Source organism: Nuphar pumila, chromosome 5, assembly GCF_984573655.1.
Source record: "Nuphar pumila chromosome 5, dmNupPumi1.hap1.1, whole genome shotgun sequence".
Taxonomy (NCBI): Eukaryota; Viridiplantae; Streptophyta; class Magnoliopsida; order Nymphaeales; family Nymphaeaceae; genus Nuphar; species Nuphar pumila.
Genome location: NC_143253.1, coordinates 129413264 through 129431709, shown reverse-complemented (window position 1 = coordinate 129431709; position 18446 = coordinate 129413264). Strand labels below are relative to the sequence as shown.

General features: G+C 35.0%; 1 protein-coding gene across 2 annotated transcripts; it reads right to left on the bottom strand.

Moving 5' to 3' along the window:
* Window positions 1-1177: 1177 nt before the first annotated feature.
* On the bottom strand, window positions 1178-11805 carry LOC149838689 (ATP-dependent Clp protease ATP-binding subunit CLPT1, chloroplastic-like). Of its 2 annotated transcripts, XM_090006742.1 has the most exons (6): window positions 11422-11805; window positions 11229-11264; window positions 10729-10838; window positions 2793-2972; window positions 1629-1756; window positions 1178-1523 (listed from the first exon to the last, which is right to left on the bottom strand). In XM_090006742.1, the coding sequence occupies exons 1-6, from the start codon at window positions 11628-11630 to the stop codon at window positions 1491-1493; spliced, it is 696 nt and encodes a 231-aa protein (XP_089862868.1). In that variant the 5' UTR covers window positions 11631-11805; the 3' UTR covers window positions 1178-1490. The 2 variants fall into 2 exon arrangements, with proteins under 2 accessions (XP_089862868.1, XP_089862869.1); XM_090006743.1 differs by lacking the exon at window positions 11229-11264 and having other exon boundaries at window positions 11422-11790.
* Window positions 11806-18446: the final 6641 nt, after the last annotated feature.

Genomic DNA, 18446 nt, shown 5'->3' with positions numbered 1-18446 from the left:
TCTCAGATACACAGGAGATGGAGCACAATGTGTGTACGAGTATGAGGATGTTGTGCACACACACACACAGACATATATATATATATATATATATATATATATATATATATATATATATATATATGTCACATGGCTTAAAGAATTGAAAATAACTAGAAAACTCATTGAAGTTCACCCAACCCATGACCTGATATGGAGATGATCAAATTCACAAATCAACTTAACATGCAACCCAGAAAAACCAGACCAATTAATAAAGCAGTGAAACTCGGTAATCATATGTCATGACAGAGTAGGAAACATGGATTCTTCGTGATTGTGAGAAGCAATTACAGGAGTATGATTATGAAAGAAAGCTTTGATGCAGGCGGCTTCCTCTTGAAACTGTTACATTTTGTTGTTGTTTATGAGGCATATGAGTTACCTTTCTCTTTCTTTTTCTTTTTCCTTTTTCTTTTTTTTTGCAGAAGAGAAATCATGGAGAGACTAGGGTGTCCTAGTAACAGTCTGAAATCCTGACACTGGATTAATAGCGCCATGTTGGAGCTCATTTCTTGGAAACCCAACCTGATCCCAGTATTCCCAACAAAAGGAAACTCATTAAAAGCAACTAAGACAGAATCAGGCCATACGAAGCAAGTTTTGAAATTGACCTATACAGAAGAAAACTTATGCATTTCGGAACACAAAGAGACAAAGCAGACACATCACCAAACCTTTCAACAAGAAAACACATTTTGGCCCATCATCCACTTTGACAGAACCTTCTAATTCTTCCGGGTCTTTTCAACATGTACTTTTGATCTGAATTGATCATTAATTTTTGGTAGCACGTTAATCACATCCATAGACTTGTAAGAAACAAGTGAAAGATAAACCACACCGAACTGATTGGATGATTATGGGAACTAGATGAAACCAAACAAGACTACTGAAATAAAGGGGAAAGTAATTCATTTTTTAATTCATGCTGAGTCCTTCACCACCATAGTGAAGCATCTGTTGCTTGACAGAACAAAACCAGAAATCTGAAGCTTAAACTCATGAACAACAGCATAAAAATTGACAAATCAAGACCCGTATGGACCAATCCAAATTCATCCTGGATAACTCAAGAGACGGCCACTACAGCAATTAATGTTAAGTCATTAAGCAATTCAAGACTGAAGTCCAACAGAAACAAACTGGAAAGAAAACCAAGCATATTTGAAGTGATAACCATCATAAAGAAAGCGCACTTTCAATGCTCTGGAATCATTGAGACTTGAGAGATTCTAGTTAATCTAATAAGATTTTCTCCCACAATATGTGACTACACAAGTTTCCATTCAGATACAACAGCCTGCCTAGAACGCAATCCAAAAAAAATCAAACAAAAGCCTGTCGTTTTGATCTACCAGCTATCAAAAATAGGTACCATTGGACGTGAAAGAATTCCTCCTCAAATATTCAAGGATTCAAGAGATTGAATTTAGGACTGTTGCTGGTTTCTAGGCTACGTTCAGAACTACATCCCCATTCATCTGAAAATAAATAAATAAATAGATAAATAAAGCATGAGAGACATTCAACTCGAAGAAAGAAAGGAAAAAAAAAAGGAGTGACAGGAAGTAAGGTCCAGTTCTTACAGATGCAGCAAGCTCTTCTGCTTTCTTATCATCAAAACCAAGAAGAGCCAGTATCTTGTGACCAGCTGAATTCTTCTCTGACCAAATACCGAGCAGCAAATGAGTTACAGTCACCTCCCCACTTTTGCCTACAACAGAAATCTCTCTTAGCCACAACTTAAAGAGAGGATGAGGAAATAATTCTTCAGATTGTCTCAATGAAAGCAAATCATTATGAAGTTTTTAGGCAGTTGGCACAAAAAACACCAATTAACAGATTAACACTAATTGCCCACTGTGAAACTGGAAAACTTGGTAAAGTCTTTGTAGTGGTAAGTTAGCAAGGGTGAATGATGCTGGAGAGAAACACACGAAGGAAAGTCCAAACAAGGAAACATCTATTCAAGACACTTGATAAAAATAACAAAAGCCTATGGCCTGTGTGAGGAGATTTTTTATTTCATGTATGGTTCTGCTTTTGCATTTATCAACATTTCAGCACTAGGCACTAACATGGTTATTTGCATGATTCCTAATACAATATTCAATAAATATTAAAGACATTTATTATTTGTTACATTGTTGAGAGAGAGAGAGTACTCCCACACGCCAATTCAAACTTACAATAGCCTCAGACATTACAAATCTTTCATGCTTACACGTACATAGATTGGTGATTGATACACGTGGCAAAAAGCTTGGCACTAATTAATTTGACCTTTGCAGGAAGGTGGGAATACCTTGGTGCTTCATGCAATGGCAAAATACAGAATCAGCGACATCATCCAAGTACTCTGATTTTCTTAAAACACAATGTACTACTCTAGTACTGAATCTTTTGTCTACGAGTAACAATAAGGTTTGACCACAAATTTTCAAGACGCCAGAGCATTTGATCAAGCAATTTATTTCCATTTGTTGTTTCACCAAAATAACTAATTTGTACCAGCTAGATAGAGTCCAAATGACATGCCCCATCACAATCTGAAGCAGCAAGAGGAGGAAAGTAATGCCACACGCAATTCACCAGAGATGCACTAGCTGAACTTGGTTGTGAAACTCAAATATCATCTTTGTGATATGCACCAACATCCTCCAATGTCTCTCAAGCAGATTTTGAATATCTAATAAAGAGGTACGAAATCTATGGGCAAGCAGGACAAAGATAAGTAGTGGTCGACATACCTGATTTAATTTTTTTATCCACAGCCCAATCAAGTGCCCTCTGTGCTGGATCAGTCAACGGTGGATGTTCAGGACTGAAGAAATACATATCAGACTTCCCAAGCAATTTGATAGTCTCCTCCCGCACTTTAAAAAGTGCAACGCCATTATTGCGCAAAAATTTTGATGCAAAGCTGGTTCCTGACAACAGAAGATAAAGAACAAGAAGAAGCCCGCAATAAGCAAAAAAGATGATACTAATATTAGATAAGACCTTCAAGAAAAGAGGAAGAGAGTGTTAAGATATTGTACCCAATATATATATATATATATATATATATATAAACTTGTATGTAAACTGAAGTATCCATCAAGGGTATTTCAGTCATTTCCTTTTGTAATAGGGGTCAGCCCACTAGGGCCTGATTTGTGATACCTTTATTTTTATTTTTACTTTTATTATTTGTATCATGTGACTGATTGGGACAGCCCAAATAGTCGTTGGGCTGCCCCCTTTGCCCTTTGTTGTGCTTATAAATAGGGATATTCCCTATTATATTTTTCCATGCTTTTCTAAGCATTTTTAATGAAATATCTCTTATATTTTTACTTGTGACTCTCTTTGTGAGTTGGTGTGTATCTCCATTGTCAGAGTTCTTTTGGTCCATAAGTGACCACTATTTTATTGGTATCTCATTGTAGCCTTTGTGACACTCTTTTGAGATTTTGTTGGTCTCATTACATGGTACCAGAGCCATTGGTTAAGGAACTTGTTTGTGTGGACGTGAGAGTGTGGATCCTGTGATCGTGGGCTCGTGGTATCCAAAGAGAATTTTGCCTTCATTCTATCTTCTTTCTTTCTTTTCTCTCTCTTTCTCTCTATCTCTTCTTTATAAAAATGGAAGATGATCGAGAAGTTGTCATCTTCATTCTCGTGAGACTCAATGATACAAAATATGTAATCTGGTCATCCATAGTAAAATTGAAAAAAATATGAGAAAAGGGTCTATGGGGTTTGGTTGATGGCACTGAAAGAGAACCTAAGCTTATGCTTACCAAGACCGAAAATGTCTAAAGTCGTTGTCGAATATGAAATAAGATGGAAAGAATGGAGGATGGGTCATTCCAAGATCATTGGATGGCTCATCAATAGTGTTGACATCAAAAAGTGTTCAAGTTTGACAAATTTTGATTTTGCTAGTGATGCATGGAAGTATCTTAAGGATATGCATTATCTAAAAGACAGCTCATGTATGTAATGTGCAAAATAAAGTCAAAACTATGAGAAATGAACATTAGGAAATATTATAATGCTCTTTCTTTTTTGGGGATGAATTGGCTCTTTTAGAGCCTAAGTGGCATTGTCCTCAAGACGTAGAACTCCGCGAAAATCAAATCAAAAGAGAGCATTTCTACCATTTTGTTAATGAGCTTAGAGCTGAATTTGAAGGGACCAAATCGGCTCTCCTTCATAGAGGTGTTCCCACCATAGTTAAAACTCTAGAAGAATTGACTATGGAAGAGAATAGATTGAAGAACAATTCCTCTACCAAAGACGAGGAATCGGTGCTTGCTATGTCAAGGCCCAAAAATCACACAAGAACTTATAAACCTCTTCACTTTGGAAGAACCTGGAATGACTATGGAAGGAGCTCAAATGACTATGAATAAAAGAAGAGTGATAAATTAATATGCAACTTTTGCAATGAATCGGGTCACATTAAGCCATATTGTCCAAAAAGAAAAAGAGAAGATCGAAGAGATGAAATGAAAGATGCCTCTATGGAGTCATCTAGCGAAAATGGTGGTGTAGATGAAGGCTAAAAAAATGTCACTTTCTCAACTCATGAAAGTCCTTCAACTACTACTCAAGGCTCATGCCTCTTATCTTTTCGGTGTGGCCATCTCTACATGTGTGCACCCCGGTAAGACTTGGATTCTTGATTCCGGTGCTTTTTTCATATAACTCTTAATGAGTCTGTACTATCTGAATATTACATTAACCCCAACAATTCTTATGTTTCAACCGCAGATGGAATCTCTTTAAAAATCAAAAGCTTTGGTACTTTGAAAATTTATTCTAAAAATAGCCAAAAAATTTATGTTCCAATCATTAGAGTAGTACCTAAACTAAATCTAAATCTTTTATTTGTTTCTCAAATCACCAACCATGGATGTAGTTACTTTCTCATCTACTAGTTGCTTAGTGCAGGATCTCCGGTCCGAGAAGCCGATTGGGTGAGGCCATAGAAGAGGGGACCTCTACTACATGGACAACTTGGAACTTTTCAATCAAGCTTTTTGTAATTTTGTTGAAAAGGAAATTGAAAAGTGGCATAGAAGGTTAGGACATCCAAGCATGTCAAAATAGTATTTATTTCTCTTTTTTGAAAATTATAATGAAAAGGAATTGGTTTGTGAAGATTGTATTCTCGAAAAAATGAAATATTTAGATGTATAGGGGACTGACACCAATTATGTATAAAGGAGTTGTATCTTATTTTGTTATATTTGTGGATAACTATAGGAGGCACACATGGATTTATTTTCGTAGACTCAAATCCGATGTATTTGATTGTTTTCAAAACTTTCATAGTTATGTCAAAAATCAATTTAAAGCCTCTATCAAAATATTTAGATTTGATTTCAGAGGAGCATTTTTATCAAATGATTTCAAAAAATACCTTGATCAACAAGGGATTATTCATCAAAAATCTTGTCCATATACATAACAACATAATGGGTTGGCCAAAAGAAAACATTGGCACATCATTAAAATTAAGGCTCTTTTTATATCAAAAAATGTTCCAAAAAGGTTTTGAGTCGAAGATGCCCTTATGCCATCAACCATTCTTGGAAACATTTCTCCTATTGAAAAATTGTTTCAAATGCCTCCCGATTATAAAAGATTAAGAATATTTGGTTGTAAATATTTTGTCATTTCTAACAAAAATATTAAGAAGCTCTCTGCTAAAGTCATCCCTTGTGTTTTCTTAGACTATGCCGAGAACTAAAAAGGATATAGGTGTTATGATATCGAAAAGGATACTTTATGTTTCAAAAAATGTTGTTTTCTTGAAAAGGAAAATGGATTTGGAAAAATTGAGTCTAAGGAACCTTCTGAATACTCATTTTTGCTTGATTTAGCTAAAATGAATGATGATGATATGAATAGGCATGATTATGATATTGTTAATGGTGTGAATGATAATGATGTTCAAGATGTAAATAAGAGTGACTATGATGACACTCATGATGCATATGATTCATCTATTGATATAGTTGAATCTAACAATGAAGTGCAAGTTTATTCTCGTCAAACTCAAGATCATCCTCCATGTGCACTAGAGAGGTAATTCCAAAGTCAAGACATAGATCAACCTAGTGTAAGGAGATCTACAGGAATGACTAAAGCACCTAGTAGGTTTGTATACTATGAATCATTTGAACCTAATTATAGAGCTTGTCTCATTGCCATTTACTCCTATATCTAACCCTTTTCATATAATAAGGCTAAAAATTAACAAGAATGGATTAGAGTCATGAACAATGAATTAGAAGCTATAAAAAAGGCAAAAACTTGAGAAATTCAAACTTTACCCAAAAGAAAGAAAGCCATAGGATGTAGGTGGGTCTACAAAGTTAACACCAAGGGTGATGGAACCTTAAAGAGATACAAAGCTAGACTTGTAGCTAAAGGATATAGTCAAGAGTATGGTATAGAATATGAAGAAACTTTCGCTCATGTTGCTCGTATGACTACTGTTAGAACCCTTGCCTCTATAACTTCAATTAAAAAATGGCAGATTTTTCAGATGAATGTTAAAAATGTCTTTTTAAATGGTAACCTAAATGAAGAATTTTATATGGAATCACCTCCAGGTTTAGGATTGGTACATGGAAAAGCTCTACGTTTGAGGAAAGTTTTATATGGCCTAAAGCAAGACTCCAAGGCTTAGTATCATCGATTCAACACTGTAATGATTCAACTAGGTTTTAAGTTTTATTATACTGACACTACATTGTTTGTTAAATCTTCTAATGCAGGTATAGTTATCTTGTTGCTCTATGTGGATAACATGCTTATCACAGGAGGTGATAAACAGGGAGTTAGTCATATTAAAGATGTTCTCAAATTCAACTTTGATATGACAAATCTTGGTTTTTTATGTTATTTTCTTGGTATTGAAGTTACATATTTACCTCGTGGTTATTTTTTGTCTCAAACTAAGTACGCTACCGAGATAATAGAGTGATCTGAACTCTCTGATGAGAAAAGAGTTGATACTTTAAAGGTCATCAATGCAAAGATTAAGAAAGATGATGGAGAACCCCTGAAGGACCCAACTCCATATAGATAAATGATTGGAGCTCTGTCTTATCTCTCTATTACTCGTCCTAATATTACCCATGATATTCATTTTGTTAGCCAATTTCAGCATACTCCTACTACAGTACATGTGAGTGTTGTAATGCGGATTGTTAGATATATTAAAAACTCTATAAATTATGGTTTATTTATTTCATCTTCTTCTTTGTTAGAAGTTATTACATATACAGATTCTGATTGGGGGAAAGGAGATGTGAATGATAGACGATCAACCACCGGTTCTTGTGTTTTTTTAGGTAATTCTCTGATTTCATGAAGATGCAAGAAACAATAAAAGGTATCTCTTTTTTCTACAGAAGCAGATTACCGTGTCATGGCAATAACTACTTTTGAATTAGTACGGTTGAGACAGTTATTAGAAAACTTGGGAGTTCACATTTTAGAACCCTCAAGATTGTGTTGTGACAATAAGAGCGCAGTATACATAACAAGCAATCATACATTCCATGAAATGATCACACAATGAAATGGATTGCCACTACATTCGTGAGAAATTTCTTAAGAAGACCATCACGTTGCCATATGTACTATCTGAGTATCAACTGGCGGACTTCTTCACCAATACACTCCGGTCACCCAGATTTCACTTCCTCCTTGGCAAACTCTCGGTTGTTGCATCGTGAGTTTGAGAGGGGTGTTAGGATATTGTATTCAATATATATATATATATATATATATATATATATATGTGTCACGAACTGGTGGGGAAGGCAATAAATGTGATAAATGTTGAAGTATAACAACAATATAGTAAGAATACACTTGAAGTCCACAAAGGAACACGAGGATAACACAAAATGCACTCAAAGTGCTAACACAAAAGCCACAAAGGAAAAAAACACTTGAAAGAATCAAATTTTATTAACAAATAATCATTTCAAAAGGATGATATTCACTTAGGATAGAATGCCCTATTTAGTTGTTGGGCCTCCCCAATAGCTGGAAATATATTTGTTAACCAACAGCTAGAAATATAGTTGTCAGGGAGGTACCAACAGCTATACTTGTCTTCCCAATAAAACCCATGACAAGTGTACATATTACAACAATAATAAAAAAATAAAAAAGACCAAAATAATAATTACAAGTATGCCCTTATTGAGCACGAACTATGCAAAATAACAAAATGACCAAAATACCCTTGAAGGGTATTTTGATTTACATAGAGCCAAGCATCAAGAATATATATATATATATATATATATATATATATATATATATATATATATATATATATATATATATATGTATATATAATATATTTTAACAATATATACTTGTATGTAAACTAAAATACCAATCAAGGGTATTTTTAGTCATTTCCTTTTGCAATAGGGGTCAGCCCACTAGGGGCTGATTTGTAATACCTTTATTTTTATTTTATTTTTACTTTTATTATTGTTTGTATCATGTGACTGATTTATTTTTTACTTTTATTATTGTTTGTATCATGCCCTTTGTTGTGCTTATAAATAGGAATCTTCACCATTGTATTTCTTAATGCATTTGTTAATGAAAGTTATCTTATATTTTTACTTGTGACTCTCTTTGTGAGTTGTTGGTGTGTCTCCATTGTGAGAGTTTTTTTGGTCCATAAGTGACCACTATTGTATTGGTATCTCATTGTAGCATTTGTGACACTCTTTTGAGATTTTGTTGGTCTCATTACAGAGGGACTGTGACAAATACAAAATTAATATTGACACTGGTTATTGAGTTAAATTGCTTGAAAAGAAAATGAAAATAAAGACCTGTTACTTAAAAAGAGAAAAAGACAAATTAGTGCATATAGAATTTCAGCGACCAAATGAAGATCAGCAATTTTCAGCAACAATGAGAAAGGAAAAAAATTTACATATGTAGTCAGCATAAAATGCCCAATATTTTAAAAAATATACAAATATTTTTGTTTCCTTTTCTCTATTCTTCTCCGCAACTATTTCATAGTTATTAATGTGATTTTTCAAGAGGGTTTTAAAGAGCAAACAAGTGCATGACCTAGTTGACAACATTAAGGAGATCAAAAACATAAAATGACATCTGCAGTAAAATTTTACAAAAACGAGATCAAACTCTTTCAGACCATAAAGCACAAGATTGGACAAGTGTAAACTAGCTTAAAACAACCTTTTAAACATAAAGCGCAGTTAGTTGGGTGCAAACTAGTGCATCTACACAGCACATAAGATGATAGAAGTTGTTGCTAAGCCATTACTTGGTCGAGCCAATGTTTACACATGGGTTGACATCATCCATGCAAAAGAAAGGGGATTTAAAATTTTAAAGTAAGGGCATCTTCTGAATAAAAGTTGGAATATCCTAAATATTAGAAAATCCAGGTGTCAGCAAGGCATTGAGCTTCACCGGGCCAAGCAGTGCAGTTAGGTACACCAGGCATCACCTGGAACTCAAATGCAATGGGAAAAGAAAAAGGTTGAAAAAGGTGGGAATTAACTTGAATCTAGTTTCCGAGAATAACTAGCCAATCACTGCAATATATAGCAGTTGCTAGCATTGCTATTAAAAAAAAGAGTTAATATATTTACGTACATTAGGGTTGGTTGACCAAATTAGAAATACATTTTGTAGACCATGTGTGTGACAGATATTGGATTCAAAGGGGCATTATAGTCAGATATTGGATGTCTCTTATATGACCTGACAAATACCCAAAACAAAACCATAATCTGACTATTGTATATGTGAGTGAATTAGGGTTATATGCAATCAGCAAGTTCTTTTGATCAAACGAAGATTTGCCAAAGCCTGTTAATTTCAACATCAATTTCTTTATACTTTGTGGAAGAAGTAGCATGAAAGAAATTGAGAAACCATCAACAATTAATACGCCACGATGTGCTGGCCTGGGATCACACAACAATGATAAAGGACCAGATTGCTTCACCATAGTACCCATGCTGAAGGAATCATTTAAGCAACTATTTATGTTTTGATATATTAATATGGAGTGAAATTTATTACAAAAATAAATTGTGGTAGAAATAACAACAGTGGCAAACGTACCCTTCGGTATTGATAAAGTTACAATTCATTGCTTTTGATTATTCATTTGTTTTTCAAAAGAATTCAAGGTGCAAAAAATCCATGGTATGATGTTGGCATAAGATTTATTTTCTATTTTTATGTAGCAGCACGCCTGAATAACAATTTGGCTTATTCATCCTTTTAACACCCTGTTAGAAATGAATATGGTTATCAAGTGTAAAAATGTATCTTTAGCAATTAAAAAGATGGGTGTTGCAACAATCGAAAGAAAAAATATAAATAAATAGAGCCCTACCGTGATAAAATTCCACCTTGGAGAAAAGTGCAATCACACAAATGACAAACTAATGAGACATGAATCACAAATAATACAAAAAAAAAAGACTCTTTCATTTCAAGAGAGATCAACAAACAGTTTTAACTAGCGACAATTCCATGTCATATAATATAATGAATCAAATTACAACAGGAAATGTTCAAAGAAGCGTAAGAAGAAACTCTCCCAAGGGAACAGCATGTGACCAGAAAGTGACATCGTAGTAACAAAAAGAGACGTCTAACCTTCAACCAAAATTCCCATAAGAAGGGCCTCAGTCCCAGTATTTGGATACTTAAGCTTTCTAGCTTCCAATTCAGCCATGGTAAAAGATTTAATAGCCCTTGCGGACCATCTGCATTTCCAATAAACTAACAAGTCAACTAAAACCACCAGTTGATACGATAAACATGAAATTGGTAAAATCCTCCAGAAATCAAGATGCAAACCCAAATTAAAAATATGCAATCAAAACAATAAAAGTAACCTATTATATGGTGTATACCAAAGATACCAAGGAATCAAAATAGCCCTCAAGAAGAAGTGAACGAAAACTCCAACAAGTAATTCGAATAAACAACCCCAATTAAAAGACAAAAAAACTGCAGATGAAAAAAAAACTCTAGATATGCCATCACCATGTAAAAACTTCTTGGTATCTCATAAAAACGTAGCACCTTACAGATAAATAAAAACAAAACTAAAAATATTTAGAATTAATCGCATAAAAAAGAGGGAAACCTACTTAGAAATGTTACCGGTTGAAGCATTCTCTGGCATTCTGCAACCAAAGATCCAAAAACAGAAACAAGAACGATGATGAAGATGAACAAGAAACACTAATTCTCCACACTCGAATGCACTAATCATTCCAAAAGAACGAATAAAGGGAACGAAACAAACGAACAAAATGGAAAAAAGAATCAGAGAAAACTCACGCTGTGGGAAGCATAACAAAGACGGTAGTCAAGGAACGCCTCCTCCGAATCGAAGGAAACCGATTCCCGGTTCGGACGACGAATTTACCCAGAATTTCCCGCTTCAGATCGAACCGCAAAGACGGAGCAGAGACACAATCCCTTCGAGGACTGAAATTCGAGAACGGCGAAGAAGAAACCGGTACGAGAGACAGCGAACGAGCAGCCATCGGAAACCCTAAAACGGCGTGCCCCCAATTCTGCAAGAAATGAGACAGAGAAGAAGAGGTTCAGGAATCTACGGCTACAGTTCCTAGGGTTTATAGTGGTTGGGTCGCCTTCCGGTGACCGGAGATCGCCGGAAAAGGGTTATTGCGCCATCGCTCTTCTGCTCCCTCAGTAGTCGGATAGCGGTATAGGAGAGGCTTATTCTCGGCTGAAACGGATCGGGTTAGGTCCAACCTACAACCTGGATTCGACCCAAGATCTCGGGGTTCTTCATAGGGCTGTCAATGGTTCGGGTTTGCATCGGGTAGTAAAACCAATCCGAACTTGAATAACAGGTAGGGATGTCAATGAATCGGATTTTATCCGATATCTGACCCAATTCGATTCGTTTAGATCCATTTGGTTTGTGAAAACCATATCTGATTATACTCAGATGCGGATATGGTTTTGATTTGTTGTGACCGAATCTGACAACCTAAATCCGAATTCGAATTTGATTTCGTTTAGCCCACGTCCAATTAATCGAATATGGTACGTCGTTCAAGTTTAAAAAAAACATATTTTATAGATACTCTAAATTATCTGGGTTGGGTTTAGGTTTCCAATTTTTCGATCTATCACGTAGAAATGAGACGCGCCATTTTTGTGCAATTTTTCATTGAGAATAATAATTCATAAGGGACACGACACCGGCGTAAAGGGTTAGTACACTCTGATGGTTGACATACATGACTTGTTGACAGTGCATAAACTAGGATCAATGCTTGATCATTTGGATTGAATTTGGAATTATCCCGACGAATCGTGTCTGATTCGGGTTCATATTGGAACTGGTTGTCAACTGTTTTGTTCGGTCTACTATGACTAGGGTTGTCAACTGATCAGGTTTTGTTTGGATTCAGATGGTTTTGGGTATGGTATCGGGTTTGGACCTGAGTCTAATCGAACTTATTATAAGAGAAACCATACCTGGACCCAATAAAAACTACATGAACCAGACCAGGCCATATCCAGTAAAACATATTTTGTTATCATTTTTACATTGAAAAATTGCAGGTCTTAATCGAAACTTGGGTCGGGCCCAGGTGTGGTATAAAATTTCACAAACTATACCCAGGTCCATGTATTAATCCGACCTTCGGGTCCAGACTCGGGTATTTTTATTTATCATCATACCCGGACCTTATAGGATTTGCTTCGGGTAGGGTACAGGTAAACCTGACCCGTTGATACCCCTCATCTATGATGATACAAAGTCGGATCTGGCCCCCACCTTCATGTCTTCCAAGATTCAGAGCTACGTGTTGGATCTAGATTGTGCTTGAATCCATTCATTTCAACCTCCGGCATCAAAGATCTAACGCCTGGGTTTGTCACCTGACATTGAACAACCACTGTTTGAAACCCAGGAGGGGTGTAATCTTCAATGGGCAAGTGGGACCTCAAGGGTTTACCAACCAAATATTATCATTTTTTCATGTCATTGTTTAAGAGATTCTTTCAAGCCTTATAATGACTAGTAATTTACAAACTTTTTTTTATTAATCTTGTACTATAGAGCTTTTAAGTTATTCTATGTAAATCTCCTCCTCTAAGACATGATTAAAAATTGTAGTTTTAACATCCATTTGGTGAATCTCCACTTTGAAATTTGATGTTGAAACAATCATCGTTTTAAATCAATTTTATTCATCAATTTGAGCTTAAATAATATATTGATGAAATAGCATTTACCAACGAACTTGTGGTTCTTCGATGGTATAATGCTGCCTAATTTTATCATAACTTCAAAACCATGATTTGTAGGTAGGATGACATATGAATGATTCTTAGTAATAGTGGGTATGTGATGCACATTTTTTTATGATTTACACACTTTTTAAAGGTGAAGCGAAACTCCACATTCTCTTTTCTATGAACCATAGTTTCATATGAATCTTCTATGTAGATCTTATGATATTTCTCTAAGATTTTATATGTTTTGAACATACTTATGTCATTATATGAATGAATCATTGATCCAGAATCTAAGTATCACTCTTTATTTGAATTGATTAAAGTATCGCAGTTACTACAACAATTAGGTTATTATCAGGTTTACTAGCCTTGGTGCTTTTAAATTTTTTCTTGTCTCAACACTCTCTCACATAGTGACCTGATTTACCACAACTATAACAAGAAATAGAGTCTTTCTTCTTAGTTACAGTCTTGGGTTTTTTATTTTTGTTCATAAGTCTAAGTTTTAAATCTTGGTTTACTTTCAATCACGTTTACCTTAGCACCAATTTCTTTTAGTTTATCTTTCTTATCTTGAGATCGAACTTCTTTTTTTATTTTAAAATATTTTTATTTTCAAGTAAACTTTTCAGCATTATGTTTTAATTTATTTTTATAATCTTTTTAAGATATAGACAATCTACCAATAATTGTAGTCATTTAGAATAATTCATTAAGGTGCGTACCCTCAAACTTAATCTAATGATCAAGGATATGCATCTAATGGACTTGAGATAATAGTGGCTTATTATTGAAGAACTTAAAATCTATATACTTATTAACCCAAAACATACAATTTTTTATATTATCCATCTTATATTTGCTTTTGAGTGCTTGTCATGGCTCTTCAGTGATGCCAATTTTCAAGTAGAGATCAAACAATGTGTTCAATAGTGCATTTACGATGTGTTCATGACACACAAAGTCATCATCCTTTCATTTTGTTCTTTTCTGATTCTTAACAATGATCTTGATCGTTCTTCCATTCTTCCAAACATGCCTCTATGAGCACGTACACCATGTTCTCAATTGTAAGGAAAAGGTGAACCTTGTGCTGCGACTTTTTGCAAATTGTGCTATCAAATTGAGAAAGCTTGGGCAGCTCATGGTTGTCAATCTTCACCGATTGAAAATTATTGAAATTTTTACTTTAGAGATATGGCAACTCAGCATGAGTCTTTCAAGTGATAATTATGCCACTTAGGACCAAGTCTTTATGCAATGGGTATTTATGCAACTTCACTCCAAGCATACAACCTTGCTTTTACCTACTTGTGAAGGTTGGCCCACACCTTATATTGGGTGAGACTGAGTTACTCAACACAAACCATGTTGAATAACCTCTTGACTAGATTAGAATTAGGTGCACCCTAGGCTCTACAAGATAACTCTTGACTAAGTCAACACCTAAACATCTCACTAAAAAGAGGAAAGTGCTAGGGAGTGATAGAGAGAGAGTGCTTAGAAAGTCTAAAGAGCATGAAAGAGAGAGAGAAGAGGAGAGGTGAGAGCGATAGAGAGAATGAGAGAGCTAGGGTATATATGGACTCCAACTAAACAACTAGCAATAAAGGGGTCTGGGCGAGCCAAATGGCTAACCATAAAGGCCCCAACAACTAAGAGAGAGAGTTATTACCTGGGCACAAACAAAGGATGAGAAGGGCAATCAATAAGTCAGAAATGACCTTGCCAAGTCCAAAAAAGGTTCAAAAGATGGGGCATGATCAATGGTCAACATGATTGGGCATCTATAGGATGTTGGGTAATCAATGCTTTCATGAAAGAACGTTGGGCCATGTCAAGGGTGGCTCCAACATTAGGGTGGACTAGGTCATGGTCAAAAATTAGATGGCCAAGTCTTATAAATGGGTTGGTCAATGCTTAAATAGGGTCAATCAAGGTTTTTGGCATAACATTGTCCCAAGACACAAAAAGATTGATTAAAGTTTAAGAATGACCAAGACCAAATCGAACTGACTTGAGCTGGGTTGTACCAAACTAAAATTGAAACCACAACTCAAATCCAAGGTCCAAAGTTCAATTGACATACTCTCAATGGGTCTTTCCCATACATACAATTCTATATTATTTAAATATGTGAAGTTTTGTTAACTCTTCAGTCTAGGACTAAACTTTTGAAACGAGTGATAAACTCACTTAGGTAAATCTAAGATAATAGCTAGGTAAACCTAGGTTCCAACTCAATAGTTTTGAGACAAAGCCCCAAAAGTTTCTCCTTAATTATCCAGAAAGGTTCATCTTATTTCTTGTAATTCATGTTTAATCTATATCAATCGCATGAAGGAAGTACAATATCCAAGTTTGATGTAATCAAGGATAACACGTGCTTGGACACTAGTTATGAAATTCATGAATGAGGCTATATTCATGGGTGTTTAGTGTAATGCCTCCAAATTTTAACCCAAAAATTCATGAGATTTTTTTTAATACTTTTAAAATTAACAGCAAAAACCATTTGCTAAAAAGATCGTTTAAAGAGATTGAACAAGTTACAAATCTATCAAACCATATATTGAATTAAATTGAATTTATCAATTACATAAATAACTTAATTCAGTCTCATAAATTTAAAATAACATCATGGTTAAATTTAATGTCAAACAAAAAATCTCTGATAAATGAAAAAGATTGGCTCTCAACCAGTCGCCACATCCTGCCATCACTAGGCCTCCTTCCTCAGTACCTGCATTGATATTTTGGGGTAAAACTCATCAAGTCCCCAGTAGAAAATACTAATCCAACATAGGTAAACCAAAACCAATATACTTAAGCATATTTAAATAAATTTACACATTAATTCATGTAAGTATCTATTTCAGGTATGCATGATATCACAATTGCTTAACAAGAATAACATTTAAAAATAATTAAAATCTTATGCATAAGCAAATAAATAATGCATGCACTTATCGATGAAGAACTAATAATATTTTAATCCATGAGTGACTTTTAATTGCCTTTATTTAAGTTTTTTTTACATGATGCATGTCATAGCTATATAAATGCACAAATATTTAGGGTTTCGCTTAATAGCCTTATAGGTACTACATAGGCTTAACCTTGATTAGGACCATGACTCAGGAGGTATAATTTCAAACAATTTATGACTTAACCTTGGTTAGGCACCTTTCACCAGTTTTGGGTGAGGGACGACCTAGTCAAGAGAGAGCTCTCAACACCTCCATCCTACTTTATTTCTAGATTTCTTACCTACCACCCCACAGGTCATATAGAGGCTTCTTCTAGCTTCGTGGTTAAAGAAAAGCGACCTTTCGTGCTAAAAATTTGGTTTCATAGAGCTTGGAGTATCATTTACCCTCTCATTGTAAGCCTCGATATAATTAATATTCACATTACCTTCTTTTAATTACATTAACTCTTATTTTTTCATACACACATAATGAATTTATCTCTAAGATGCGTGCCTTCAGTTTGGGCACATTGATGCATGATTATGTCAATAATGCTTTCAGGTCATGCATGATAATTGTAACACATACACTTTTACTTAGGTATTCATTCATAGGCATTGGATATAATTAATAATATGCATCCACACATGGTCACATGCCACACTATAAGGCACATGCATATGCAATTCAATAGTAGTGGCATTCAATGATGAGCATGCAATAATAATTCATCTGATGTCATACTCATTAAAAATTTAAAACATGCATTTGCACAATAGTACATGTCACATTTGCATGTTATATGAACATTTAAATTCATGCATTAATATAAAGAATTCATACTTTGTATAGCTTAATCAGCTCGTACTCGGTTCGGGGCCCGATTAGGCAAAATCTGCCATGTTACAACAGTCACCATTCTGTACATATACTGAAACCAAAGCCCATTTTTCTATAGAATATGCATATTTTAGTCAACTTTCATATGCCGCAAACCGTTTATAAAAACTCCTCTGAATGATGGAGTTACAAACATTTTACTAAGTAATGGTTGGTTGCCACATTCATATAGGTAACGTTAATCAAATGGTAATTAGCAACCAAACCATAATTACTTTTTTTTTGTCGAAACTGCTGTTGAGTTGCGGCAAGCCTAGGGCAGGCTCGTAGCTTACTGCAATCAAGCAGTGGTGCACCAGCAAGGTCCCACTTCCTAGTGACCAAGCTGAGGTTGGGCTGACCTCACCTATACAGATGCAACAGTTGTTGCCACCGCTCGACACATTTCTATGCAGCAGGGCAACAATGGTTGTGGTAACTTCAGGTCATCCGTTGAAGACCCAAAGAAAGTTATAATTATGAAAGGGCACTCGTTTAGCATAAAAAAATCCCATGATTAATTGAAACTTCTTAATAATGATGGCAAGTGAACATGATTAGGAAGATGGTTGTCATTTTTAACAACACTTTGAATTTTCAAGCCCCAATACATTCACGCATATTCATAACAATATTTACAAATAGAAAATACACTAACCAAATTTTCTTGTTAAAGCAAGTATGGAAATGTGAGAGGGAATATAAAGAAATAAAAGAGTATTAGCTAGCTAAACTTGTTTTCCAACATATGATGTACGTTGATGGGATAATCGGGCATCATGAAAGGCATTATAATCACATACATCCCATATGGACAATGAACTTCTCTCCTCTAAAGAAGGAAGGATGGTAGGAGAGCAATCACATAGTTGAGGGCACATATTTACAATAAAATGTATGCGTCAGAATGGCAAAATATTCATTAGAATCATATATTTGTTTTTTTTAGTAAAGGTGAAGTCCTAGATTTATCAAAGATAGGACCATACCCCTCTTCTTCTTTTTTATCTTTCTTTGAAACTGAACCAACCCAACCCATATTAGGACGGATCTGGTTTGTATATAGAGGTTGATCAGAATTGATCCAAGGGTGGATTGATCCTTCTGAACCGGTTTTACGAGAAACTGGCTAGGCGCATATGCTCGATTCCCACATCTAGCGCCTATACAATTTCAAATCGCACCAAAAATATCTTTTTATGAAAATTGAACAGTTCAGGGGACTGTTAT